Raw genomic sequence first — 27,671 nt, 5'->3', positions numbered from 1 at the left:
TTTACGGAATGAGTTTCTATCTCTTCAAATTTTTCTCTATGCAGATTCTATTAGGTGATTATTGATATAGTATTGAATTCAGTTCTTTAGTTCGCGTGATCGAGTATTTTACATTGACGCGCGCTCTCGTATCCGCGCTCCCGAGATTTAGAAGTCACGTGGTCCTCACAGCGCCAATCGTTTATTTGCAACAGCGGTCCAAAGCGCGCACCCGTCAGTGGAGGAGACGAGAGGACAGAAGGCGGCAGAGAGACAAATAAAACCCAATTAACCGGTTAATCTGAAAACAGTCGCACGAACTCCAGCCGAGATGTCAGAGGAAAAGCCAAAGGTAAGAAATTCATGTTTAAAGAGCTGTGAATTTGCGGTGATGGCTCAGTCAAGCTCCAGCCAAACCATTTCTCAGATGTGCAATCTAAAATGGCCTGGTTTGCACGTTTCTCTGAATCGGCGCAGTGTTTGTTTCGCAAATGAATGAGTATCCGCACATCCATATTTACATTTAGACGCGTCCACACAACACGCTGTAGACGGAAATTTGAGAGTTTGTGTCCCACTCACAAGGGCCTCGAAGATTGTGGCCAGAAATGTCAATTACACCATGATTATCATTTGCGGATTTTTTTTTTCTTTGTCGAAACGAGACCACGTTATGTCCGCAACGCAGCAAGTGCCGCAACCGCAGCAGCTACAAAGGGGCGCTAATGGAGGTGACGCACTCATTTAAAAGCTCATTCAGCCCTGTTATTTTTGCTGTTTCAGTGTGCTCACCGTTTGTTTGGCCACGGTACAACAAAACACAAACTGCTAGCAGCGTTAGCCGGCAGCTAAACTCAGCAGCGGAGCTCAAGGGCTGGCGTGCCGACCACCTAGCCCGGAGCTAACCATGCTAACGTTAGCATCTGTGAGTGCCCGGCAAACAACATATTGTAGCCTACCCGCACTATTCTGCCTCATTAAAGTTAGTTTTGGTTAAAATATCTGTAAAGTAGTGTCACATTATTCCTTCACCACACACTGTGATTGTGCTGCGACCCGCCTTTTATTGTGAAATCACTTTCACAGTAGCAGACTGTGTAGCTCGCAGCCTCGTAACTTACTTGGCTGGTGTACGTCTCTGGTAGCAGTGCTTTTAAACTGTGTTGCGTCTCTGCAAACCTCTTACTGTAATGTTTGTGCTATCTCTGTCACTGCTGCGTTAATCTGCTGGTTTAACGCCTGTTAAACGCGTTTGTCTCTGCAGGAGGGAGTAAAGACTGAGAATGATCACATCAACCTCAAGGTTGCAGGGCAAGATGGGTCGGTGGTCCAGTTCAAAATCAAAAGACATACACCACTCAGCAAACTAATGAAGGCGTACTGTGAACGACAGGTGAGCTGCGAGCCCACAGAGCTGCTTTTATATTTCCTCCTCTTCAGCAACATATAATTATTGTGGATGTGCTGTAATGTAAAGTCCTTCGCATGTGGTCTTCATCTCTGTTGTATCGCTCCTGCAGGGTCTCTCAATAAGGCAGATCAGGTTCAGGTTTGATGGCCAGCCTATCAATGAAACGGATACACCTGCACAGGTAAGATATTAAACTTCGCTGAACTTACCTGTTGGAGGCTGCCATTATTGTGGAGAATTCTCCACTGAAATACTACATTCATTCAACACTGACAGATACTCAGTGTCTCTAAATAGCTCTAAATCATTACGTTCAATATTGTAATTGCTGCATCGTCTTACCTGTTATGTTATTGTTTATATCTGCTAACTGGAACCTCTGTGCCTCTGCTCCTCTCAGCTGGAGATGGAAGATGAAGACACCATAGATGTTTTCCAGCAGCAGACGGGCGGGCACTGCTAAGCCCTCCCCACCTCATTGACAGCCACCCTCAGACCACGCCCTCAGCCACCTTCACTGTCCCACCCCTCCTCATTGCTCCTCTCAGCCTATTATTATTATTATTATTGTTATTATTATTATTTCTTCAGTTTAAAATGTCAGTCATGGTTTTTCGTCAGGTTGTGGGGGTGGGGGGGCTCCTCAGCTGTTTATGTACTGTCTCAGCCGGGACTGAACTTTCGTGCGTGTCAACAGTCTCTCTGCTGGCCCATCAGGACAACATTTTCCTTTTGGCACCGCAGGCTGCGATTGGACCAACAGCGCGCCACAGCTGCTCCTGGTTTGTCAGTGCTTCTCGTTCACTTTCAAGTGAAAGCTTAGTATCCAGTAGTTTGTCACAGTTTTCATCCAGCGGGGTCAAACACAAGGCTCTGCAAATTCTTGTCCAGGGGTCACAGTCAGTGGGCATGAAAATGTCTTTGAAGTGGAAGCACTATCTGAACTTAATACACACCCGCCTTCCATTTCACTTCACTCTTGTGTATGTTTCTTGTCTGAAAGGTGACTCCTGCTCTTCTGTCAAAAATGTATTTTAATTCTCTCCGCCTTTTAGGTGCTTTTGCTAAAGAGTTCTGCAATGTTTTTGTATTTTTGTTTTTTCTTTTAAAAATTAACACCCACGGGGCTTGTTGATTTATTATTATTTTTTCTGTACAGAAGTATCAGAATGGATATTAGATAAATGTTGTGGGGCTTGGACCAATACAGACTCTGTTTCATATTGCTGTATGTGGATTATTCTAAAAGCAAACTGCAATGTCAAAACTGTCAGATTTTAAGGGAGTTTATATTTCATTAATATTTTTTGCATCTTCTTTGAATGCTACTAATTGAGAAAGATTCATTTGGGGGCGTCTGTGGTACAAACTATATCCAGTCATCCAGACAAATGCCTGTTTAGGGGAGGTGCGTCCTCAGTCGGAGTTGGTTGGGGGCTATCTATGAAAGGATAATCTTTTGAGGTGGAATACATAACTTTTTGTTTTCTTTCTCTATTTTCTGAAGAAGCGGGCCAGTGACCAGTCTATGGTATTCTTACAAGCTGTTCTGCTTGTGGGTTTTAAGGGTGGGTCTGTGGGTGGGAGATAGTTCCTCAGTGCTGCTTTAGGGTCAGCTGTCTCATCTTTGTATTGTCCTTGCGAATGTAGGTTGATGGGACAACTGATTCTACATGTGCTATGAAGAGGAGCAGCTTCCAGTTTGTGCAAGGATATCCAGCAAAAGTCAGTATGTTTTTGTCATGCATTTTGAAGACACTTTTCACTGCTTCGTCAGCTGTTGAGATAATGTTTTCTGGTGTGCACAGTATCTCAAGTGGTGATGAATGTCTCCAATATTTGCAGTTAGGAGAAGGATGCATGCAGTTTGTTGCATATCTGGAGGGCAGGGAGGTCAACCAGTGGAGTTTGGGAGATAAGTGTTCTGTACCCACAGGGCCCTGTTCTTCGTACACGGATAGCTGAGTTGGTTTGATTTGATTGTTGATGGTCCGACACAGGCTTTGATTTTTCAGTTCAGGCAAGATTAATATGACCTTTAGTCTTTGAGCTCAAAACCTGCAGAAGTGAAAACATCTTCAGTACGAGTTACATCATGACAACCCTTTGAGTTCACTGGCTTTCATTTATTTTTAGATAAGGCTGCACCTTTCTGTAGAAGTACCAGTTGATCAGTATTGTAACAGCCAAAGAGGCTTTGAATATAGAAGTCATACATAAAAGGTACAACAAAATAAAATCAGTGCAGTTTAGACAAAAAAATGTATGAATGCGAGCAAGTTACTATTTTAATTATGTATACATTTACAATACAGATTAAATTCATGTCTGGAAGGGGCAGTATTTGAAGAGTTGTAACTGGCCTTGTGGATTTCACTTTTTTTAGTCTCCCTTAATCTTTCAGATATGTTTCTATATCCTTAAATGTAGTTTGTTGTAGTTCAGCCACACTAGAAAGGTGCTGTCCTTTTTAAAAAGTAATTAAACTATAGTCCATATCATGTTTTACAGCTGTATTTTTGTATGTATTATATATAGTAAAAGCATTAGTCTGTGCCAGTACTCAAATATTTTTTGAATGGAACTATAAAAGAAGAATGGTTAAAAGGTTTCATTCAACTGCTTTCTGCTGCTTGAAATATTCACCGCTGTCCCCTCATTTGGCACAGAGACTCGCTAAATCTGTGTGCAATTATTCTGGTAAACACGCCTCTGCACAAGCCAATCACAAGTAATGATCATGGTTTCAGCCTTCCTCTCTCACAAAATAAGAGCACAGTCATCAAGACAAACAAATCAGCCTTCCACTTGAATCCGAAGAACCAAGTTAGCTGGATAAAGATATTTTGAGCTGGCTAATTTGAGCTAAACTTTGTAAATGTACGAAGAACGGGTCCCAGGTCTTGTCATGTTATTTGTTTCTCTACTGATTTGTACATTATTTGTGGTCTTTTACTACTGTATACAATAAATATAGTTTGGTACTCAGATTTGCCGTCACAAGCATCATTATTTTGTATATTCAGTAATGGAGAAGTGCTCAAATGTTTAATGCCTTACAGTTATCACTGAGATTTTTAGGATGTGCAGGCAGGTAAAAAGTAATGTAATGTAGTTGTTAATCTTAGCTAGCTAATCTAGCTTCAACCAATGCCACATAATTTATAGCCTATGATACTTTGCAATGTCCGTCCATTGGGCTTTTAGCAAAATACAGACTTTTACTTTTTCTGCAGATCGCATATATATCAGGTTATGACATGCTTTTTGTCACTTGTAAGAACACAGCTGTCACTGAAATATATTCAGTTGGTGTGTGGCTTACAATGTGTGGGTTTCAGTTCCCACTGGGGCCCTGCTTTCTAAAAAATGTATGCTCAAGTACTATGGATGGAGACACTGTGTGGCCTAAATAGTACAAAGACAGCTAGGTGGCGCCACTGAACCATAATACTATCAGGTCTCTGGTTTGTTTTGATTTTAGGCTGTCATTAAAAAACCTACACGTTACACACTTGTGTAAATACCCACACATTTGAAACAAACTAACGAATAAATTTAGCCAAACATGAAGCATGGACGTATAGAAACGCACAGCCAAACTCGAGGGGCACTCAGAGAGCACAGAGGGCCAATGTCAAACAACATACACCAGACTTCAGAGAAAAAAAAATCAAATTCCTACTAAATGATCCTGATCAGAGCTTTTAGCATAGTCTTTCTCACAAATAAACAGATGTGTGAAAACTGAACCATCTTAGTGGAGGTAACAAACACTAAAAAGCATTTAAAACAAAGATTTATGCATAAAATTGGAGCATGATGCAGAAAAAAAAAAATTTCTATTGTGGTACTGAAACTGAAATGTACATCATTTAAACACAAATTATCACTAACTTGAATGAAGCAGGTTAAAACAAAAGGTTTGTTGATATATCAACAAAGTGGTAGTTATATTTAACTATTCATTTCCAGGGTGTAGTGTATCCCCTGAGGCCTGATGAAGAATCTTAGATCTGATCTGATAAAATGACTGAATAGTTGCATTCAAAACAGCTGATTCAGTGATAAGATTAGCAGCGGCTGATGAGTCAAACAAGGAATAAGGAAAATCATGTGCACAGGTTGACAATCTACATCCACTTTTTCTGCATCTAAACAGGTCCATCTGAAAGCACACAGGAGAGAGTGATGCCCGCCCACTCCCTGCCATGCTTGGAAGGAAGAAAGATTAATGACTGGATAGAGGAACAAGAAGGGCAGGGCAGAGTTGGTATCTTGTATCCTGATCTATGTGCAGTCTATGATCCTATAATGTGGGCGAGATGAAGAGAGACTGAGTGCATTTGCCTTGTAAATAGGTCGGCCGGTGGATGAGAGGATTCTGAGAGATCTGAGGTGCCGCTGTCTCTCAAAACAATCCGATTATTTAGCAAGTGCCTAGTAACCAACAAACCAATGTTAAACATACTTTTGAAAACTATTCTATAATGTTGTTGGGTATATTTTTGGGTGACCACAGACAATTATATCCCTGAGAGCTATAGAGGCTGCTTGGAAAGTATTTTAAAAGTCGATTTTCATACACTTCCCTGTGACAAGCAGGTTAAAGTAAATGCAAATACTACTATTTGCAAATACTACTTGACTAGGGCCCTCTTACTGCTCTGTCCATTGTGGTGTTTGTATAATTTAATGATGTTTGCCTAATTTTAAATACACGATTGAGTCCATTTACTATTTTATTTCACAGTCCAGAGACTTCATTACATTTTCAGTAAGTAATACCTGCAGATCTTTTAGGAAAACAACCAGGTTTGAGACTTTAATAACGTGGCTGAATCCTATGCACATGCCTCGGTTAATCAAGTAATAAACTATGGGATAACAGCATATATGATAAGAGCTGAGCTCATATCCATCTATGCATTAGTGGAGCAAAGGTCATAGGTGTTGTGTTGTTTTTAGGTTTGCCTTTTAATTTAAAAAATTTTTTTTGTCTTGACAGGGCCTCTTTAGTGTTACTGCGTGTCTGTAAGAATTTTTCTTTTGACAGACATTTTTGATACTGTCATATTAAAATATTCTGTCTGTCTGCTTGTCTGTCAGTCAGGTTGTCTGTCATAAGTGTCAGTACACACACTCACACACACACTTGGAGCTTGGAGCGGCTCACCCCTCTGGCAGATCTTTGTCATCAGAGGCGGTTGTGGGTTGGATGAGTGACGGGCTGTTTAGTGATTTGCATGGCTCCGGTGTTTAAAAGGAGCTGCAGGTGCAGGATTCTCCACACAGATGAATGGATTTCTCTCCAAGCACAGATCCTCTACCTTCACTATTGAAGTGCATGTGAATCTTAGGTAGCCAGTAGAAGCTTTGATGATTTTCAACAGAATTTAATGACAAAATATTTTTCTTTTGGAACTGGAAGATCTGAAAATGCTCATTTGGATCAATATGAAGAATACACAGTTGCCTGATGTGTATTGTCACTTAAGATAGAGACAAAGGGAGCAAAACATAGAGAAATACCTTTAATATGGAGACATTCGTACCAACTGGCAACTGAACCAAACAGGCTTTTTGTAATGTCATCGTTGATATTGATGCAGCTCCTTCTCCTGGGGTTGAGGGTCATCGACGCCACCACAGACACATGGAGACACTGTACAGGTACCGTACCATTTCATTTTGTTTCATCTCTCCCAACCTCAGCTTTACTCCTGGTTACCTCAGCTCAACTTGAGTACATATGTTGTTTGGTTAATGATTATTCAGCGAATGGTTTACGGTTTCATCTCAAAACCTGGGAAACCCCTCCAGCTGAAATTCTTTTGGATAATTCCAACTGTCTGCGTCTGCTTACTGTACAGTGGGAGTGCTTGAGTGTGCAGCGTTGCGTGCAATATTAAGTTAAATCAACATCCAAAAACAAGTACAGACATTGGATGTGGTTAGGATTCCATAACGATTCTATACACATCGGAATCAGTACATATTTATGTGATGTCTCATTGATTCGGGAGTACTTCTCCTCCATTATTGTCATTTTCTAATGAATGTCTTTCTTAATAACAACCCCTCCTAAAACCTAAAACCTCCTATTCCTCCACTGGCACCTAGGGCTATTTCTCACACAACAGGGGGGTCGAGTAATTCAGGCATGCCATGTCATTAATTGATTTATTAGTTTATAGCATTTGTTGCCAACCTTTTTAACTTGTGACCCCTTAAAACAAAGCTACTGTATGTCCTTTTGTGACCCCTTGGTTTAATGTAGTGTGTTCAAGAAGTGTTCAGATTTTCTACTCAAGTAAAGGTACTTAATACTCTGCATTACAAGTCCCTAATTGAACATGTTTTATATAAGTGTAGTCAGGAAAGTATAGGAAATTATAAGGAAAAACAGCAAATTGTTGCATTTTAAAAGCTGGAACCATTACATTTTTGGTAGTTTTGCCTGAGAAATGATCAAAGTAGATGCTCAGTCTACTTACGTATACTGTTGGGTGTTTTAATTTATAACAACACATCATACTTTATAACTTTTTCATGTGCTTTGTCTGCAAAAATCTGCTGTAAACTACCTAGTATTCAACAAGAAAATAGAACTAACTGTAAAAGATAATCTTTTTGATTCTTGCTGTCCTATTAAACCCTCAGATTTATTTTGTGACCTCTTTAGGGGGTCCCGACCCCCAGGTTAGGAACCACTGGTTTATAGTCTTCCTGAACTCTTTATTCTCTTATTGTTTGCAGATCTGCTCCCTCTGGATCTTCTGTCTTTTGTTCTCGAGAGGGACACCTCCAAACTTGTGCCAGGGGTGCAAATGAGGCAGGCAGGAGGGGTGAGGGGGGTACATTTCTCCAGCCCTCATACCTCTATGAGCTTTCCCTCCTCCCAGCTGCTGGTGAATTGTGACCTGTTCCCAAAGGAATTCTCCATTGTTGTGACGCTAAAAGTCACTAACATTGCACCCAAGGTGAACATCCAGTACACAGAATACCAGAGATGGATGAACTATTCAGCTCTTATCTATCAACTCACTTATCATTTACATTGCTACTTTCATATATATACAGTGTGATTGAATGTTTTCCCATTTGTCTTACAGAGAAATGAATACATCTTTTCCCTGATGGAGCCAAAAACAGGAGAGAAAGGAGACATTTTGGACAGTAATAAAAACAGGGGTATCAGTGGAGAGGAAGACCATGGAGAGGAGAAGAAAAAGGAGAGGCAAGTCAAAAGTAATGACGAGCACGGACGGACCATCCTGGGACTGAGGTTCTCCAGAAAATATCTGCACTTCCTTTTTAAAGGTCACGGAGGGGTCATGGAGCACTGGGTGTTTCGAGGTGCCCGGCTGGCTGATAACCAGTGGCACACTCTGGTTTTAACTGTCAGTGGTCAACATGTGAGGCTCACGGTGGACTGCAACTCACCACTGGAAATGTAAGCTCCTCTTGTTTTGCTCTTCTTGAGTGTTTCTGTCTGTTTTGCTGGGTATACTGTCTGCCTCACACCATCCTCTCTTCCTGTTCCCTCTGAATTCCCTTGAGGGATAGTAGATCCTTCACCACAATACAATGGCACTGCTCCAAATCTGCTCACACCCTGCAGCCATATCATAGTGGCCTGACAGTATGTGATAGATGTCTTTTTTGTGGAAACTCCCTCTGGTGCACAAAAGGGAGGAATATTACCCTTACAGCACTTATATGTTACAATTTGCGTCTCAGATTTTCCTGTCTCGTACCTAAAAACAGAAGCAAGAAGGAGACAACTTTAATCACACAGATTCAACGTTCGTTTAGAAATAATTGTATCTTTTTGTGGCAAACAGCATTCCCTCCAGGCCTTTCCCCTCTGACCTCAACATTCAGGGATCCAGGTTTCACATAGGCAGTCGGGGGAGATGGAAGGGCTTGTTTTCAGTAAGACTTATATTCCCTCATTTCTAACTTGAGATTCATAATAAATAAAGTGCTAAATCACTGTAACTACTTGACAGTTAAATCCTTTCTGTCTTATCTGCTGCCCATGTACAGGGTCTGCTACGGCAGCTGGTTTTGGTGCCAGGTTCCGATGCCACCAATCAGATCTGCCCCTCCTCTGACCCCCAGCTAGCAGCTCTGTCAGTACCACCGCTTCTCTTAGACCTGCCTGTCTCAGGGAGAGAGGGTGACAGCCATCTGACTACCCATGGTAATTTGCATTTTACAGAGCATTTGATACATTATTATGCAATACATGGTTTATATGCTCATTTCTCTTCTTCCCTGCCTCTTTAATTATCTGCTTGCCTTTGTGTTTTGATCATCAGAAACAGAGGAGCGAGTGTCAGTGGGGTTGGAGCGTACATGCTCAGAGCTGCTACAAGGCCAGCTGTGGTTCAGTCCTCTCAGGAAAGGCCTCTACCTCTGCGACGGCACAGTGTGGATCACTGTGTTAGAGGGTGAGAGTCATACATCAACCATCATGGGCAATTTCCTTCTCAGCTTAGGCAGAAAACTGATGAAATTCTTCACTTCTCCATCTACTCAGATCATAAAAGGCTGGACTATGTGATGGAACATCAGGTCCTCACCACCAGCTCAGAGACTCATGATGTTGAGGTATTTATTATATTATGTATATTTGTTGTGTCTGTACTATTGCTATTGCTATTGCTTATACTTAAAGAAACCAAAGGCACAAGAGTAGAAAAACATATTTGGGAGTCTAATGTTTCTCAAGACCAATGGACCTACAGTTTCTCCCTGACTGTAGTCTTAGGGAAGGACCCTACATGGGGTTACGAACAATGGGAAATAAGAAAAGAACGAATTCAGCTATACAAAGTTATGTTTACTTTTAACCCTCTCCTCAAATTTTGTTTCTTGTGAAATACAATGTAGTTTCACCTCTTTAGAAATCAAAATTTATTTAGAAGGGATACACTCCCAATTATGTAAGATATATGGATGTAAGTTTGTGTAGGAAGAGAGGTGTCCATTTCTAAAAATCACTTGGGCAATCTTAGTTGACTGTGATTGATGCTCTTCTCTGCATAAAATCTTATTTTTCAGCATCATGTGATTTCGTTCTTTTATCCAATCTTCAGGTTTTCCAGGTTGCCGGCATGGGTGTGATGGCTGCTTTGGCTCACCGCTCCAAAACCTCTGGCTCTGCTGTGTATCTGTGGACCCAGTCAGGATTCAAGCTCTACCAGAATTTCACCACTCACGAAGCCCTGGTTTGGAGACACTTCAACATGGGAAAGAAAGTATGACAAAAAAGCAACAACAACAAAAAAAAAGTATTGGAGAGATCACAGTAGTTTCAATGTAAGCTTTGAACCCATATTCCCTCTGTTTTGTTGTTTGGTGCAGGTATTTCTGGTGGTGTCTAACTCTGGTGGAGGACCAAACAATCATTTTAACAAAGAGTCGGAGACTGACTTCTCTGTGATTTACAAGTGGAGCAAGAGAAGAAAAAAGTTTGTGCAGTTCCAGTCTCTGCAGACCCACTGTGCTCGAGACTGGGAGGCCTTTACCATCAATCGACAAACCTATCTCGCCGTAGCCAATCACAGACAAGGTAAAAACTAAATATCCATCAAATGACCTGTTAACTTCCAGAACTCCTGCATCAAATCGGTATAAAATATTACATTTCTTTCCTCATGCTTTGACCTCCAGGTAATAATAATCACACTATAAACAGTGTGATATACAAGTGGAACAGGTCAACAAAGTCTTTTGAGGTTCACCAGATGCTGCCAACCTCAGGGGCCTACGACTGGGAGTTCTTCACTGTCGGACCATACCATTTCCTGGTGGTCGCAAATGCTTTCGATGGAGTTACCACTTCTGTAGACTCTGTCATCTATGTGTGGGTCAATGGAGGCTTCCAGGTGTTCCAGACAATCAAGGTATGTGGTGAAAAAAAGGCTGAGTGTGTGTGTGTGTGTGTGTGGAAATTTGGTTTGACAGCACTTTAATGTAGCATTTTGCTGCATGATTTCCATACAATTCATTTTCACACCAGCTGGGTTTTGATTTTCTGTGATAAGATCTATATCTTTGAGATGAGTATAAAAAACTATCTATCTGTACACACAGAGGGAAGGGAATAGACACAGGGAGAGATAAAGGGGTAATGAAAGAGAGATGGGGGAGCAAAGAATGGGTGTGTCCAAGCGTTTAAGACAGGGCCAAAAATAGAACATGCGGTTTGCTTGATTTGCTTCAGCAATAGCAATGCTTTGACATGTAACTGATAGTGAATCATATATTTGAATCTAGCCACATTTGAGGAAATGGTTTTGACACATTGATAGTCACATGAGAAACCATAAGGAGATGTGTGATTTAGGGGAACTTCTAAACTCCAGATGGATATGAGGATTCACAAGAACACCCCAGGGCAAGTATAAATTAATCACCTGAAATCATCAATTGAGAGAGAAAACATGATTTTGACACCTTTTAAGCCAAGAGGGCGTCAGCTGGTTGGGCCACCACTTTGATCCGGACTGGAATAACTCAACAACTATTACATTGATTACCATGAAATTTTATATAGACATACCTGATCCCCAGAGGATGAATCCTGCTCACTTTGCTGTTCCTGTAATTATCCCTCCAGCTCCACGATGATGTTGACATATGTGGTTTTGAATGAAATATGGACTGTTATGAGATTTGGTACAGACATTCATATTCACCACAACATGACTTGTACTTTGCCTATCCCCTGACTTTACCTCTAATGCCACCATCTGGTCAAAATTTCATGTCTTTCAAGTCTTTATGGCCAAATACAAATGCTAACATGCTAATGCGCTAAACTAATGTGGTGACCATGGGGAACATTATATCTGCTAACTGTCATAGTGAAAGTGCATGCTGATGTTAGCATGTAGCTCTAGCACTGAAGCAGCTAACATGGCAGACTGTAGCTGTTTACATTTGTTATGCTTTTAGTTGTTTACCACTCTCATGTTTCATTTCATATTTTAATTATGTTCAGGGCTCCACCACACCAGCAGTATGTTTTCTTTCTTTCTATCAATCCAGACGTTCTGCGCCACAGACTGGGAAATGTTTCAGATTGGCAGCAGAGTCTTCTTGGTTGTTGCCAATGGGCACAGACTCCATGGTAACGGACCAAGTCGATATGCCATCAACTCCACTATCTATGAACTGGACATGAATGGACAGCTATTTGTCCGCTTCCAGGATATTATCACCTACAGGTACATATTTGCAAGCATTATACATACACACAGATAGACTACAGGAACACTTCCTGTGCAATCATGCATTGGCTGCCTTTTCACCCTCTCGTAATCACCACATACCTTTCTGTCTCTCCAGTGCAGTGGACTGGGAGTTCTTCAGCCTCGGGGAGGAACATTTTCTGGTTGTTGCTAATTCCTTCAACGGAGAATCCTACTCTCTCAACAGCATTCTGTACAGGTAGTCAACTTGTCAACAACATCTCCTCCCAGTGTGAAATAATTCACCTATACACTGATAATCCTCTAACTTAGTGCTGAAATCATGTACACTGTTGTAATATAGATTTAGTTTTTTCCTGTGAGCCAAAATAGTGAAAGCATACCAGCAGCTTTGACATGAGAGGATTCACTAGGAACTAGGAAATGGTCCACAGCTAAATTTTGATCTACAGCTATTGTTAACCGGATGCAAATACACCTTTGATCTGATTCCTCCTCTCTGTTTGTTTTTAGATGGCAGGGATATGAAGGCTTTGTTCCTGTTCACTGGCTCCCGACCATTGGGTGCAGTGACTGGGAGTTTTTCAGCTTTAAAGGAGAATCATATCTGATCTACTCTAGTGCCAAAGCACCTCTCTCCAAGGTGTTCAAGCTAAAAACCTATTAGACAAAAAGAGAGTGTGCACCTGGCTTTGTGAATTGATTTGTGTGTGAATGTGTGTGTATTGTGTGTCCCAGCATTCTCTTCTTTGTGAGGGAGTACATTGTCCTTTTGTGTGTCTGTGTGCTCCTGTGTGAGAAAATGTCTGCAATAATGTCTGAAATGTGTGTGTGTGTGTGCCTATACAATACTGTCAACTGTCAACCTCGATTACATACAGTCAGGTCTATAGCAACTATTAAGGCCATGTCCTTAGTGTTGTTTGCTGGAAGTTGTGTTTTAGGTTTTAACGACCTTGAGGAGATTCAAAAACCACACAGAAATTGCACACGGTGGGTTTTGAAGAATGACTCCAATATCTGTTATAGTAAATATCTATAAACTTGAGGAAAGAAAACATTTTTTCAGAAAAAAACATTGAATTAAATTGACATATGATAAAAGTATTTAGTGTTGTTATATCCTTGCCGTGTGGAGAGGGTTTTGAAACTGCATGTAGACCATAATGCTGAGAGATGATGATGATTTTCTGTGGTGGCTCCTCAGAACATTTCCAAGGGGTTTTGGCTGGGGGGATTTGGTATAATGACCAACCCTGCACACAGTGAACTCACAACATCAACCTGTCAGTGCCAGGTTAACAACTGATGTACCTCATTTTAAAAACAATTATAGAGTGCACAAGATTTCTATGAGAATATGTCTATTTGTGCGCATTGTTTGAAAGAAACGAATACAACTCAAGACAACCTCTGTAAGATTCTTATCTTTCTGTAGAAACATTTTTTATTGAAATCATATTTAACATTTTTTAACTGGAATATGTTCTCTAAATGAAAACTGAACTGATTGTTATTTTTTGCCTCTGACTGCATGAATATATATATATATATATATATATATATATACACTGTATATGTAAAACTTAAAGTAAATTATTGAACTTACAATAAACCAGACTTAATATGTTTATATGTGAAACAAAAGTTGAGGGTTTTTTTTGCATTCGCTAACTTTGAACTATGTTCAGTTAGAGCATGTAAGGATGGAAGCAAGGGTGGCAAACATATCCTGAAGGATTAAAAGTACACAAGTTTTCATTCCAAGTCATTTCGCGGCAAATTAGAGATTTAGAGCTTTGATAGGTATGCAACCTTTTCATACATGGCTCTGGGCACATATCTTCACACCTCTTAAAGAACTGGCAACCATAAAACATGTTTGATGCTGTCAGACTACAAACCCCATGATCCTTTTATAATCTTCCAGAGCACAATTGTGTGAAATGTAGTTACTCAAGCTACAATTCTAGTTCCTATGTTACGAATTTCTTCATGATTGTATCATAAACTTACAGAAAAAAGTGTAGAAATTAAAATACTAGACTTAAAATGCTCATATGCAGTGACCAAGAAAGATGTGTGATACTAGAGTATCAGTGTGATACTAGTGTGATACTACAAGTACCACAATGCACCATTCCATTCTCTGCTAGGAAGAAACATGGCTGCCTACTGTTCACCGACGATATTTTTATTTACGTTCTGTTTGTTACCTGTTATAAGATCGACGAGAGGAAGAAAGAGTCAGTGTCAGAGGCAACTCCGAGTAACGATACATTTAAATCAGTCCTTGAGTATCGGTAAGAGGACGCCATTTTTTCCAGTCGCAGAGACATACACCGTAAACGTTACAGTCAGGCTGATTTTTTTTCACATTTTCGCTGAGCTGTCAAGCTGCTCATCAGCGTCCTGCGCCTTTTGTTAGCGTGTTAAGCTTGGTGAACAACATTAACTGCGAGTCCAGCGCACATACATCCGGTTATTAGTCGCTATGTTCAGCCCCGTGAAGTCTTCTTATTTCAGAGTCAGCCCGGCCATTGTCAACAGAGAACTCGGCAAGACCAAGATGAGATAGCAAGAGGGCACATCGGAGTGCTACCACACAGTTTACAACGAGGCTGAGTCCCAGCATTACTGAGAGAAACTGAGTTTATAAAAGGGAGAAAAACCTCAAAAATACACGGTATGTTTGGGAATCTTTTCGAAGAAGATGAGGAGGAAGGCTTCTCCTCCACTTCCTCCAAGGGAAGAGTTGCAAAGGGGGGAGACGAGCCACCTCCAGCCCGAGGAAGGGGCAATCTGTGCGGCATCAAGAACCAGGGAGGGACGTGCTACCTGAACTCTCTGCTCCAGACCCTGCTGTTTACCCCAGAATTCAGAGGTAAGGACGGGTGACTGAGGTCCACTAATACGGTAAATAAATAGAGTGCAAGTGTATATATTTTATTTACGCATTCATTGTTTGGTGCATGTCTTTGCAGAGGAGCTGTTCAGTTTGGGGCCAGAGGAATTAGGACGCCTGGAAGACAAAGAGAAACCAGGAGCCAAAGTAAGAATTGCAAAGTGCCTGTAGATGTAACCACAGATGTAATATATATGTGTGTGTGTTTGTGAAGTGTCATAAGACTTTCCCTTCTTTTCCTCAGGTCAGAGTGATCCCGCTGGAGCTCCAGAGACTGTTTGCCCGTCTGTTGTTGGTGGACCAGCAGAGCGCCTCCACCGCCGACCTCACCGACAGCTTTGGCTGGAACAGCAGCGAGGTCTGTTCCCATTATCTTTGTCAGTGAGAAGGAGAACTACAGGCTCGGGTTACACCTCTCATTTCCGTGATTTGTTTACCTTCCAATCCTACCTGGAAATACATGCTGAAATTCACAAAACTGGATTTCAGACTCACCAAACAGAGGTCAGGCGAGCAGCCCGGTTGATTCAATTCAGTTTTGTCTGGAGGTATTCCAACTGCAGTCATGCAAAAAATATATCAGGAAAGATCACAACACATGAAAATAAAACACAAAGAGGGAGCAAGAAACAGACAGAAGTTGCCACAGGACATGCTTCTCCAGATCAAGACTGTACATACAGTGATGTGATTGAACCTGAACTGAACCTTGAACCTCTACAAAACATCAAAATGGAAAGTGTAACTTAAGCTGCAGCTGAGGGAGGAGAGAGTGACTTTGCACATAATGGATGAAACTGTTGCAAAGTTGCAGTGTGTTAATGATGGGTTCAAAGTAAAGTAAAAACGTAGTTTACAGAGGTTTTAAAAACGTGTGTGTGTAAGAACTGTGTTCATAATGATGAGGTGACAGGATTAAGTATACAAACTAAAGTCAATATGTGCTTGTATTTTGACTGATGTGTCGATGGACACTGTTGTACCTAAATGGATTGCTGAAAAGAAGTTAGCAAGCTGTATATAGCTTGAAAGAAACAAGCAGATGGTGTTATTATATAAAGCATAGATTGAAATATCAAATCACTGGGCTTTACCAGTGAAGTTTGACTGACGCAGTGCAAGCTTTGTCATTTCCTGTAAATGTAAAATAGTGAAGTGCATTGATTTCTTCTATAATAAAAACCAAAACAATATACCATGAAAAGTGTAATATAATACTTATTGTAAACTGTAAACTGCATAATATTGATTTCTGTCTGTAATTTGATCCCTTTTCTGTCATGGTCCTCTTTCAGGGGACAAATCAGCATGATGTCCAGGAGCTGAACAGGATCCTGTTCAGTGCTTTGGAGCACTCTCTTGTGGGTACCAGTGGTAGTTCATTTATCCACCGGCTCTACCATGGGACCATTGTCAACAGCATTGTCTGCAAGGAATGTGGAAATGTCAGCCAGAGACAGGTGTGTCCATATGTTCAAGGCTTCTCTGTCTTTCTTCTCTGAAGTTATATTTTGTCCACTAAAAAGTGTTAAAAATATTTTTTTTGTTTTTGGCCAATTAAGACTCAACAAAGTTAATGTCTAACACTACAGGAGGAGAATAAATCGCACAACTAAATTTTAAGACAAATATTATTAATTAACGTGGTCTTTGTGTAAATATTTATTTGTGCCTGCTTTAGGAGGACTTCCTGGACCTGACAGTGTGTGTTTGTGGCGTGTCTAGCCTGGAGGAAGCTTTGTGGAACATGTTTGTGGAGGAGGAGTTGTTTGAGGGCAATAACCTGTACCGCTGTGCCCAGTGTGACAGGCTGGTCACTGCTGCCAAGGTCAGTGCCATCTCTCATTTGTTGTGTTAACACAATAACAAAGGTTATAATACAGCTTTTAAAAAGTATTTTCCCACTTATCCCTTTTGAATAATACTTACATTTGTATTGAGCAATAATAATAATAATAAGACAGTAAAAATAGTCATTTTAATGTGCCTCACCATTCTTTCTTTACTCTTTTTGCTATTATTCAGTCTGCTAAGCTGAAGAAGCTCCCTCCATTTATGACCATGTCTTTGCTGAGATTCAGCTTTGACTTTGCCAAATGTGAGCGATACAAGGAGACGGGACGCTACACCTTCCCCCTCACCATCAACTTACGGCCATTTTGTGAACAGGTACCTGACAGGTTTTAACACTCTGAACTTAGACTACATACATTTAACTGAATTTTTTGTTAATTATTGTTATCTTTGTTGCATTTTCATGGTTATCAAGTTTAGGTTTTTTTGGAAGGCTTTGCCTTGAAAAGTTTACTATTATATGGTCCTCTGTTACAGACTGATGGAGACGACTCTGATTACTCCTACGACCTGTTCTCTGTGATAATCCATAAGGGCGGCTGCTATGGTGGCCATTACCACGTTTACATCAGGGACATTGACCAGCTCGGCCAATGGGAGCCACCGGTGAGAAAATTAAAAGAGCAAACAGAAGGATAAAAACAAAAACCAAATAAACTGTCAGTAGTTGTGCTCGCTTTTCAGAATATGACAAATTGCTCATTCCCCATAAAACTACTGTGTGCATTCCTATCATAAGAAAAAGTTAGCACAGCCTGCAAGCCTTTGATTGTGTGCATCAGGAATAGCAGTGTCTCTGTTTGTTGTCAGGAGGATGACTCCAAACCTAAAACTCAGAGGAAAGTCAAGGAGGAGGTCAAGGAAGTGTGTGAGCCAAAACTACAAGAAGATGACCCTTTGTCTGTCATAACTGCTATTATTGCTGAGGTACCACAACAGCAATTCTGTTACCTTCTTTTGCTTAATTGTATCCAGTTTGCCTGCATGTTAGCCACAGGAAAAAATAACTAATTAGGTGCTGTTTGGTTCCTGGCTACTAGGAGCCATCAAAGAGTGTCCTAATGGACCAGCTGGGCCAGAAACTTATGAATAAGATTGGTTCATCCTGGAGCAAAAAGTTCAGAAAACACTATGGTCCCATAGGAAAGGTATGTTTGGTTTCTTCTCTAATAGTTGGTGGTGTACTTCTGGGCTTACCATCAGTTTGTTTGTCCCACATTTTTCTTGCATATAAACCCCTGTTGTTGTTGTTGTTTTTTTTTAACTGTATTTCTCCTGTGATATAGTTCCTGCAGTCCCACAATGATGTGTTCATTTTGGTGTCCGGTGGTACCAGAGTGGCATTGAAGGCAAACCTGCCCAGCCCAGTGACTGAGCCCCCTGGCCCACCAGAACAGACCACTAAATCTGATCCTTCAACTGCTTCAGACGCAGGAGCTGCTGAGCAACAGCAAGAACCAGACCAGAAGCCAGAGCCTGAACCAGAGGTATAAGACAAGCACACACTAGCAAGAATTCAGAGTTTAAACTTACATTACATCTTGTGATTTCTTTGCTGCCTGTTTCTCACGGTATATCTTCCTGTCTGTCAGCAGGGTAGCCACTGGTTCGACCTTAATGACTCCACGGTGACCTCCATCAGGGAGTCTGACATAGAGAAGCAGTTCCAGGGCAAAGAGAGCGCGTACATGCTGTTCTATAGAAAAACACAGCTGTGCAGGCCCAGTGAAGGTAATGGACACCATGTTTCTATAACTGGAAAGATTATTTCTGCCCAGTTGAGTGGGTTCATGAAAATTGGGTCATTGATTTCATTCTGGTAACTCAGTAATAGTCAGTAATAGTTTTAGCTTTTACTAAGTAAATAGAAGACTTAATTCATAAGATGACGAATATGTATATATTTTCAACATGTGTGGTTTGTTTTGATGTTTTCAGCTCTGAACAATCCACAATATAAAGTTCCTTCTCACCTCGTCCAGATGGCCCAAGAGGAGAACCTCAATCTGCAACAGATGCGGTACAGAAACAAAGACACATTCACAGTCAACTCTCACCACATTACACTTTGGATTAATTGGTTCTAAATGACATTTCAGTTGCAATCTGTTGATGGTTCAGTGGTATCTAAAAGTCCTAAATCAGTGAATGTAAGAGTCAACGTAATGGCTACAAAAAAGGAAAGATATATGAAAATTAGTTTGTTAAACAAGTGATTGATATGAATCAGCGATTCTTCTATTACAGCGAGAAGCTTGAAGCCACCAATAACACAGTGGAGCTGCATCTGCACCTGGCACCCTGTTATAGACTAGAGAACGGAGCCCTGCAACCAGCCAACAAAGAGCACAATGGCAGCACCACCCTCAGTTTTGACCGTAGAAAGACTGTAGGAGACCTGCGATTAGCTATTTACCAGGTAACCTCATTCTCCAAATCACCAAATGTTGTGTTTTAGATCCTGGAAGAGCAGTAGAAATAAGTTGCATAGTGTGCGTTTGCATGTGTGGATTTGTCTCAGATGCAGGAACTCTGGGAAGGGGATATGGCTTTGACTGTGGCCAGGAGTCTTCCAGCAGGGCTACACCTCTACAATACTCTCACAGGTGAGACATTTAGTGAAATACTTCAAGAGGACTGTAGAAGTTAGCATTTTGTACATCTCTGTAGCATCATTCTGTTTCTCTTTTTAGATGACAACGTCTCCCTGTATAGTGCAGGCATCTACACAAACTCTGACTTATTTGTGTGGAATGGCAGAGAGGTAAGGAAAAGCACGGTCCATCGTAAACTTGCTCAAATGTCGCAATCAAGAATGACTTTTATGCTGGTTTTTATCTCTTCAGGTATGTGGTGCGACTATGCTAACTGGGGCCGAGTGGGAGCCCGTGCTGCTGACTGTGGTACGTCCCTTTTTGGGCGAAGATGTGGAGCAGGATGTGGGGGACGGGGCGGAATGTGGGGAGAGCAGAGTCGAAAATGGTGGGCCAGGACTTAAAAGGGAGGCCAGAGGGTTTGCAGGTGGTGTGACACTTGGGGAGGTGAAGGAGGCGCTGGGTGAGCCTAAGGAGAGTCTGCTGTGCCAGGAGCATAAAGAAGCGAAGAGAGGAGAGCAGGGGGCAGGAGAGGGAGGAGGGGCGAGCGGATGGAGAGTGTTCCCGCCCGATGACATGCAGCGGACGCTAAAGGAGCTGTCGCTGAAAGATGGAGATGCGCTGTTGGTGCTGGAGCCGCAGTCGTTCGACAGCAGGTAAAATCCTCTACAATGCGTGTATGTGTTGTTTCTTTTATATACGTTTTTAACAGCTGTCTTCTTTACTTTGTTTAGTGTGTTTACCCGAAATGGAGACGTCGTCACTGTGACTACGCCATCTGACTGCCGCTGGCTCCAGGTGGAGTTTCGACAACATGGAGGAGGTGAAGGGGATGAGGAGGATGAAGAGGACACAAGGAAAATTAAGGTTCCAGCCACAGGGAGTATGGTCAGTAATTTTGTGTCTCTGTTTCGGCTCAGTCTTGTTGTCTCATCTCCCTCTTTATTTTTCCATTCAAGCATCACATTGTTCTTTCTGTGAAAATCACTGAATTCTGTTTAATGTTTTTCTACTGCAGCTGCTGTGTGAGGTGAAACAGAGGGCCATAGAAGAGCTGCAGCTACAGGAGCAGCCCCCAGGCAAGATGCTCACACATACATACAGTGTCTGCAAGGGATTTCCTGATAATCTCTGACTTCCATCCATTATTAGTCAGGCTCTGTTAATATTGTACATATACATGCACCCGCCGAGTCTCAGTCTGATTTTGGAATATGTTTACTTAATGCAGCAGCACATGAACACTTCAAGTACGTCAAAGTTTCTTAAACTAATTCAATGTATGCATGCAAGACATATTAACATGCTTTTACATTCTTATACACTTGCAAGTGAGCAAGTGAATATCATTGAATTAATTGAATTAAGAACTCTGATGAGATGTCCTTTAGAGTTTTTTTTAAATGATAAGCTAAATACATATTTAAAAATATCTGAAATGTCTCAAACAAAATGTAAAATCACAGACTGTTAAACTGGAACTCTTCAAATATACAGTCATCCAGCTTTAGGTTTTGGATAGGGTTAATTTATGATTCATAGAGAATATATTCAGTGGCCACAAAACAAGGTACACCTGCACAATCTACTGCAATCCAGTACAGCCCTGCCATAATATCTATCTTTACATCCCACATAATGTTCAGTTTTTGTTGGCATTATCAGAACTGTGTACATTCAATTGTATGTTTGTCACTGAGGTTATAGTTAAAGGTGATGTTGAACTGAACTACATTATATTGAGAGGTGTTTCCAACTTATTTATTCTCCCTACTTACACAAACGGGGTGAGAAAATTAGAAACACATCTGAATATAATGGAATCCAGCATAGCACCACACGTCTCTGTTAACACCCCTCTGAAAAATATCAATAAAAAAAAAATCATCATAGGCATCATAAATGTAGACCAAATAGTTGTCTTGGAAGTGTATTTGAAAAACTTAGTTATTATAATAATTATGTTATATTATAATAATTAAAATATGAATGCCTTTGACAAAGAAAATTAGCTCCTTTTGCTCTTAGTAATGTGTGTTTGTATTTAGATTCTTATATCAAGTGTCGAGTGAGTTTACGTTCTTAATTCAGCTGTTATTTCTGTCTCACTGACCAGGTGCACAGTACTGTCTGAGACAGGTGGACTGCACAGGGAAACTCCTTCCTCCAGGTACTCTGTCATTTTTTACCTGGGGCTGATTTTAATGGTGTAGATTACTAACAGCTGGAAATCCCCCTCATTTTAACAAAATATTAACATACACATTCCTTCACACTGTCCCCTCGTTAAAGTTTTTAAAAGGTACTATCCCTGCTTGTAATTTTTCTTCTCATCATCTGTCTTTGAAGTCATAGTAAACACTTACTGAAGTGCACTGTGTTGTCTCCCTCGTGGTTTACCTGACAGTGTGTGAGGAGTTGAGTGTTCGGGATGCAGGGGTGCGACTCATGACCACACTGACTCTCTGTCCGGGAAATGCCCCCAAGGCATCACAGGTGTGCCTTTTTATTTGAAACCTTCAGTAAATCCTTTGTATTTGCAGCTGCACAGGTGAAAGTTACAGAACCTTTAAGTACCAGTAAAGTACCCTATACCACATTTTAAAACATATCAAGACAGGAGTTATGAGCTGTTTAAGTGCTTGATTGATGTTTGGAAATGTTTCTCTCATTGTTGCAGCTTTTCTTGCATTTCTCTGTGGGCACAGCCCCCTCTGCTGGCATGGAGATGGATATAATTGTGGAGCAGACTTGTACTGTCAGAGAGGTGAGGGGAAAAATCCACTTATTTTATGCAATATTCATAATGTAATTACAGTACCTGTGTATTTAAATTCAATTTTATTGAATCTTATTGTTATTTGTAGTGTTTAAAGGCAATGCTGGATGCTGTTGGACTTGATGGTAAAACTATTTTTTTTCTGTTGTAGACTTACTTTTGTGCATTTAATATTTCCATCTCTTTTTTTGTAAGACTTTAATCACACATATATTTTACTGTGGTGTTTTGCTGCGATATCTAGTTGGTAATGTCACTTAAATGTGTGCTTGCAGGCACCTGTTGGCACTTGAGGAGGCTTGACTGGTGTGAAGAGGTTGGAGAGCCACTTATGGATGAGGTGTGTGGCTGACTGTATATCTATATCTATATCTATCTGTATCTCTAACTATATATGTTATTTAAATCAAATAGTATTGGCAGATTTTTTTTGTTTGTTTTGCTCTTGTTACCCTGTTTATTACATATGCAGTAAGTTTATGTAGAATTCTGTCTGAAAGCAACCAAAGTACTAAACTGAACTGTATAAAATATTAAACTTATTGTCATATAAGACTAAGAAAAGCATCCAACCCTCACAAATAACAAGCTGGAACAAGGGAATGTTTGGTCTTTTTACCCTGACTTGAATAATTAATTGATTATCCAAACAGTTGCTGATTGATTTTCTATCAATCAGCTAATCATTGCAGCTGTAACTATGAGGCAAAACCCTTTCAGATGATCTTTAAAACTCTGTGGCCTTTTATGATTCAACAAGATGGCATTTAAGGATTTTTTTGTCCTTTGAATTCATCTTTGTTAAACATATAGTAGCAGTATTATTTTGGCCTGGAATTTATTTTAAGAAATAATTTTACAATAATTCCTCCCCCAACCTTTTATTCTCAGGATGCTTCTCTGTCAGAGCTGAAGATAAGCAGTGGCGAGACATTAGTCGTGACAGAAGGACAACTTCCTCCGAAGGTACTTCAGTATTTGGATTTTTGGCTTGAGATTGAGAGTATATTATAACTCTGCCTCTCTCTTTAACTTTTGTTGTTTCTGTCAGGGTTTTCTCAAGTTATCTATGTGGCTGCATCTGGATCCCAAAAACATAGAAACAGATTTTAATCACACTGACAATGGACATGCTGAAGAACAGATGCAGGAGGTTTTGACGACAGGCGAAACACATAGTCCGTCACCTCCTGTTTGTGGCAGTAATGTGGTGGACCTGAGAAGCATAGGACAGGTTGAAATATCAGATGAGGCCACTCTAGAGGATCTCAAGACTCAGGTAAAGTATGTAGATCATTCTCGAAGATCCCAAATTAATCCTCTGACGTATTTCAGGATCACATCCAGTGTTTACTGTAGTCGAAGAGGGGCTCCTCTTGCTGTACTTTACTGTCTCCCTCTGTATCAGGTGTTGACGCTGCCTGCTCTCCAAAATGTTTGTGTGCCAACCACTGCATTCATGCGCATATGGCAGCTGGAGGGACGGAGACTGACACGAATCCTCAGAGGACAACAACTAACGCTCAGGTAGGACCACTTTCCCGTCTCGGTTGTTGTTGTTCTTTTTGCCAGTTTTAGAATTAAAGCCTATTAGATTATTTTCATCAGGATAGATACTGAAAGTCTGAGTCATTACCTGATCCAGATTTTCTCTTCTGTTTTCTCCTGATCAGGAAATTGAAGCTATCCGGTGGTACAGACCTTTGTGTGCAACAGCTGCTGAAGGAGGAAGATCTTGGGTGAGGTTTAGGGTGTAACTAGTCAGATTTAGCCTCTCTGTTGTTTCTTTAGCTCAGTTTTGTAATACATTTCCTTCCCTTATTCCCTCCTCTTCCCAAGGCCCAAGGAGGTGCTGCTAAATGTTAAGATGGGAGTACCAGGGGAGAGGAGTTACTACCCTGCAGAGGAGCTGGTTTGGGATGCATCCCGTGATTCTTCCCCTCGCTCTCTACGCACTTGTCTGGCTGCTCACTATGGCCTCTCTCCTGACTCTCTGCTGTTGGCCAAACACCAGCCAGACAAACACATCTGGGAAGAAATATCAAACTGGGTAAGATAAATGGTATATTTACGTGTTTTTGCTCAATTGAAAAGTTGGTAGAGGAAATGGTAGCTGTGGAAGAACATTAGAGACTGTAAAATGTAGCAAAGAGTGGCCAACAAAGGGAGATTTAACCTTGATCTTTCAGTTCATCACGTCATCAAGAACTTGTGGGATTTTTATTTCATGAGCAAAGACATCCCCAAATTTCTGTGTTTTATGTGTTGCTCATGCATGGCCACATTGTCAGTGAATAATATGCCTTATGCCTTTTAATTTCAGAGCCAACAGGTTTCCAAAAAGAAAAAGAAGAAGAGGACAGAATCACTATTGGGAGCACCATTCCACCTCAAAGATGGCGACACAATCGGCATCAAGGTATTGATAAAACCACGTTTGTTTACGAAAGAGTCAGTTTTGTTTTTTGTGTGTGAAATACTCAGTCTGGTCTTGATTTTTTTCCTTTTCTCTTTTCAGAATCTTTTGATCGACAACAACAGAGACTTCATCACCGTGGAGGATGAGCAGGGCCAGCAGAGGCTCAGAGAGCAGGCAGAGCAACGCAGAAAAGGGTGGGACTCTTTTATTTTGTCACATGCAGCAGCTGGGAGAATGTTTCTTACTTTATATATTTGGCAGGCACCCAAGGCTGGAGTGACTCATAGCTGTGAAGCCACAAAACCGTGTCCATTATTGTTGAAATTTTACTCGCTTTCTCATCCTCAGAGGGAACGCGAGCTCTGATGGTGCTGGACCCCAGAAGAAGGCGGGACAAACCAAATCCAGGAAGCCAGAGGTAGCGCTGTCAATCAGTGTTGGGGAATTCAGATAGCACCCTGCTCTCATAGGTGCATGGACAAATCAGGACTACCTATAAAAGTACAATGCATACACACACACACACACACACATACACATATGCCACATTGCAGTTAGGACAATCCACTTGACACAAGTCTTGTGCCATTTTTGTTAACTGTTTATCTCCACAAATCTTTTAAACCTGACAAAGTCAAACCCTAAATTTCTTTCTGTCTTCTGGAGTATTGACAAAGGAACAGAAAGAATTTCAACTTTGGCACTTTTGATTTGCTGTTTTTTGTAATAACTGACTGTAGTTTGCATTGTTTCTATGCAATAATTCTGGGTTTGTAATTAGATGACCCATGTTTGTCTCGCTTCTTGTCTTTACAAGCTCTCAAAAGCACAACCACCACACATACCCTTTTATTTGATTCAATTTCTGTTTTTATACTTTCTGAGGGAGATTTGAAGACAGCCTAACCTTCAGGACAACACATCAGTAGCTAACTTGTAACCTTTTACTGTTAAGTATCAGTCCAGACAGGCCATGTCTAGTTTAAGTGTTTCTTTTGTTTGTTTTTTTTCTAATCTTCTCTTGCAATTACAAACCTGCAGTGAAATACTGTACTGAGGCTAACTGGAGTTTCTATCTCAGATACTGCTGTGCTTAAACTGTAGCAATCAGGATGAAACATTTATACTTGTAGCCAACAGCCAGTGGCTTTTAAATTGTGGCTTTCTTTTAACCAATTGTCCAGCACAGCAGTAGGGAATCAAACATTACTAAGTCCTGATGTATCTTTAGTAAGTTTATAACAAACCTGTCACTGTGCACCATGAACAAAAGGATTCCTGGATCATGGGCTCAATAGATGGGCTTATTTTAGGTTGACAAGGGAGAGGAGAGACAGGCCTTAACATGGAGAAACTTCAGTGCTGCTCCATCCTCCCTACCTCACTCTCTACCTCTCTCACTCTACCTCTGCTGCCCTGTTGTTTTTCTTTCTGTCTCATTCGTAACTTTCTTTTCCTAATCCTAAAATGTTGCCCCACTGTATTACAGTAAACTACAGTTAAAGTAACGACACAGTTTAATGTTTTGGCTCGTGTATTTAACAGTTTGGGTGTGAAATGACACATCAGCTGCTGGGTAAAAGTGTAGATTTTCTGCCTTTATTTACTTCTAGTCATGTTCTGTGAATGGGAAAATAATTTGATTGTCCTTTACTGGACAGTATCCCCTCCATAGAACTAAAAATCAAAGCTGAATGTCTTCACTTTCACCTCATTCTGTCATTTCACATTCAAAAGAATAACTGCATAGAGCAAAAACATCATTGATGCCAGATGAATTTGTTCCCGTCTGCTTCAGAAATGTATTGGAAAACTACTCTCCTTGATAATGTAATAGTAAAGATCCCTGATTTACTATATGAGTTTATTGAGGAACATTTAATGTTTCATTTGCATGCACTATATGCGAACTTCAGGGAAGTGAAATTAACATAAATTATTCTTTAAATAATTTATTTGAAAAAGTGACAAAATAATTGTCTTGTATGAATTGTGATATATGTTTTTTTTTGTGAGGATTTGATTTTGTTACAAAATATTTTCTATGCTGCTTCCTGTGTTAATCTGGCCTTGATCAGTGCCAAGAATTTGCAAGTAGAATTACATTTTTTAAAAATGTGTTTGAAGCAGATGCATAAAATCTACAATATACTTAGCAATAGTGAAATTATTATTATTTTTTATCATGTATCATTTATTAGTGCTATTGATTACATCTTTGGTGTTACTGATAAGGACTGATCTACTGAATTAAGACAGTGGACATCTGTTTGTATCTGTGTCAGACTGTATCTGCAGAAAATATTTTATCAACAATAAAGGCATACAGTAGTAATTGTCAGTCATGTTATGTTAATTAGTCTTCAGCTGAATCACTGCATTTTGCACCACAGGAATTTGTGGCTTCAGGACTGATTTGAACAGATTTTAACGCTGCCGGTGGCATCATTTTCTGAAAGGTAACGGTCAGTCAGTCTAGCACTCTGGTCCAGATTAAAATGT

The 27,671-nt window shown here is 40.6% G+C and overlaps 3 protein-coding genes across 4 annotated transcripts; all 3 read left to right on the top strand.

Annotated features, from left to right (window-relative positions):
- The first annotated feature begins 164 nt into the window (after nt 1–164).
- sumo3a (small ubiquitin like modifier 3a) lies at nt 165–2,597 on the top strand. The gene is made up of 4 exons (XM_018663528.2): nt 165–331; nt 1,244–1,372; nt 1,500–1,571; nt 1,791–2,597. Exons 1-4 carry the CDS (start codon nt 311–313, stop codon nt 1,851–1,853), a joined length of 285 nt encoding a protein of 94 aa, XP_018519044.1. The 5' UTR covers nt 165–310; the 3' UTR covers nt 1,854–2,597.
- A 4,047-nt stretch (nt 2,598–6,644) lies between these two features.
- Nucleotides 6,645–14,167, top strand: LOC108874938 (thrombospondin-type laminin G domain and EAR repeat-containing protein-like). Its single transcript, XM_018663529.2, has 13 exons — nt 6,645–7,063; nt 8,150–8,373; nt 8,506–8,846; nt 9,238–9,328; nt 9,443–9,599; nt 9,718–9,849; nt 9,939–10,009; nt 10,498–10,659; nt 10,766–10,973; nt 11,075–11,307; nt 12,455–12,633; nt 12,755–12,856; nt 13,132–14,167. Exons 1-13 carry the CDS (start codon nt 6,979–6,981, stop codon nt 13,283–13,285), a joined length of 2,139 nt encoding a protein of 712 aa, XP_018519045.1. The 5' UTR covers nt 6,645–6,978; the 3' UTR covers nt 13,286–14,167.
- A 583-nt stretch (nt 14,168–14,750) lies between these two features.
- usp40 (ubiquitin specific peptidase 40) lies at nt 14,751–27,510 on the top strand. Of its 2 annotated transcripts, none has more exons than XM_018663533.2 (31): nt 14,751–15,502; nt 15,603–15,670; nt 15,768–15,881; nt 16,819–16,983; nt 17,205–17,351; nt 17,549–17,692; nt 17,855–17,983; nt 18,188–18,304; nt 18,418–18,525; nt 18,664–18,864; nt 18,973–19,108; nt 19,316–19,397; nt 19,625–19,796; nt 19,899–19,983; nt 20,071–20,141; nt 20,224–20,627; nt 20,706–20,859; nt 20,990–21,050; nt 22,088–22,141; nt 22,379–22,467; nt 22,652–22,738; nt 22,839–22,875; nt 23,026–23,090; nt 23,642–23,716; nt 23,802–24,029; nt 24,159–24,277; nt 24,424–24,489; nt 24,590–24,800; nt 25,074–25,169; nt 25,269–25,363; nt 25,518–27,510. In XM_018663533.2, the coding sequence occupies exons 1-31, from the start codon at nt 15,307–15,309 to the stop codon at nt 25,621–25,623; spliced, it is 3,882 nt and encodes a 1,293-aa protein (XP_018519049.1). In that variant the 5' UTR covers nt 14,751–15,306; the 3' UTR covers nt 25,624–27,510. The 2 variants fall into 2 exon arrangements, with proteins under 2 accessions (XP_018519049.1, XP_018519047.1); XM_018663531.2 differs by having other exon boundaries at nt 18,970–19,108.
- The last annotated feature ends 161 nt before the right edge of the window (nt 27,511–27,671 follow it).

The sequence above is a fragment of the Lates calcarifer genome, linkage group LG19, assembly GCF_001640805.2.
Source record: "Lates calcarifer isolate ASB-BC8 linkage group LG19, TLL_Latcal_v3, whole genome shotgun sequence".
In the NCBI taxonomy this organism is placed as follows: Eukaryota; Metazoa; Chordata; class Actinopteri; family Centropomidae; genus Lates; species Lates calcarifer.
The sequence above is the reverse complement of the archived record's forward strand: the minus strand, read 5'-3'. Positions and strand labels throughout refer to the sequence as shown.